The following is a 1,322-nucleotide window of genomic DNA, read 5'->3' as shown; positions in this document are numbered from 1 at the left end:
TCCTGAGTTCAAGCCGCCTTCCGCCCTCCACAGACCCGCCAAGAGTCTGTGCGGACCCAGTGAGGGCAGAGGTACGGGGACCTGGGTCCATTTAAACACGACAACTGTCAACACGTTTTGGTGAAGGGGACAGAGGTGTGCCAAGGGGTGGAGGCCGTGGCCGCGCTGATGATTACCCCCCCCCACCACGCACACACACACACCCCCCACCTCGGCCGCAGCACCCGCCCGCCCGCCCTCCGGGCACCGTCCCCACGCGGCCGGCGCGGGGCCCGCGCGAGGCTCGGCTGGGCCGCTGCAGGCCGCGCCGGGGCCCGCGGGGCGGCCGGGGATCCACCGGGGGCCAAGGTGACCTTCCAGGGCAAGGGGGGGTGGGGGGGAGACGGGGAAAAAGGCAGCGCGCCCGGGCAGCCCGGCGCCGACTCGGGGCAGGGGAGGAGCGAGGGGGGACCCCGCGGCTTACTCGTTGCGCAAAAGTCTCTCCTGGCGCCTCAACATCTCCCGCAGCTCCGTCAAACTCCGCGGCCCCAAGTCCTCGGGAGCTGGGGGCTCGAAGCCGCGGGGCAGCGAGGACATTCTGCGGGACCTGAGGTTGGCGAGGCGGCGGCGGGCAGTCGGCTTCCTCCTCGGCAGGCCCCACGGCGGGTGCGGGATCCGCGGCCGGAGGCGACTCCGGGGCACGGGCGGGAGTCGCCATTTTCCCGGAAGAACAGCTCTTCTTCGAGTCGAATCGAGCTTTATTGAAACGCCGGAAGTAGACACCGACTGGGGCGAAGGGGACGCCCAGAGGCGCGCCCAGGGGCGGAAGTTGCGTCAGGTGACGTAAACGGCACGATTTGGCGCGCGTTTTTCAGTGCTGGAGCGCTCGTGCGGCCGACGGCTGTCCGCCTCGCTTGAGGCGCGTCTGCGTGTGGTGGCATAATAACCCCCGGGGAACGCCGAGGTAAGAGTTCGAGGCCAGCCTGGGCTGCCACAACCATGTCTCAAAGATAGACATAGACATATACATATATAGCTATATAAATGTATACACACACACACACACACACACACACACACACACACACACACACACATATGTGGATATTGAGTGCTTTTGTGACCTAACCTAGCAAAAATGAACTGAGAAGTCAAGCTTTGTTATGGTATTTGCAGAGTGGTGGAAGGAGACATTGCTCCAAAAAAACTGAACAATTAAAAATCGTAAAATTGGCCAGGCCCAGTGGCTCACGAGCCTGTCATCCTAGCTACTCAGAGGCTGAGATCGGAGGATCACGGTTCAAAGCCAGCCCATGCAGGAAAGTCCGTGAGACTCCTCTATC

The 1,322-nt window shown here is 62.9% G+C and overlaps 1 protein-coding gene across 1 annotated transcript; it reads right to left on the bottom strand.

The window, feature by feature from the left end:
- Window positions 1-210: 210 nt before the first annotated feature.
- On the bottom strand, window positions 211-697 carry LOC106002903 (DNA-directed RNA polymerase II subunit GRINL1A, isoforms 4/5-like; the record flags this gene model as incomplete). The annotated part of the gene is made up of 2 exons (XM_013037654.1): window positions 464-697; window positions 211-353 (listed from the first exon to the last, which is right to left on the bottom strand). Coding segments are annotated over exons 1-2 (377 nt in total), but the record flags the coding sequence as incomplete, so codon positions are not given.
- Between the last annotated feature and the right edge of the window lie 625 nt (window positions 698-1,322).

Source organism: Dipodomys ordii, unplaced genomic scaffold (genome assembly GCF_000151885.1).
Source record: "Dipodomys ordii isolate 6190 unplaced genomic scaffold, Dord_2.0 Scaffold1000005247, whole genome shotgun sequence".
Lineage (NCBI taxonomy): Eukaryota > Metazoa > Chordata > Mammalia > Rodentia > Heteromyidae > Dipodomys > Dipodomys ordii.
The sequence above is the reverse complement of the archived record's forward strand: the minus strand, read 5'-3'. Positions and strand labels throughout refer to the sequence as shown.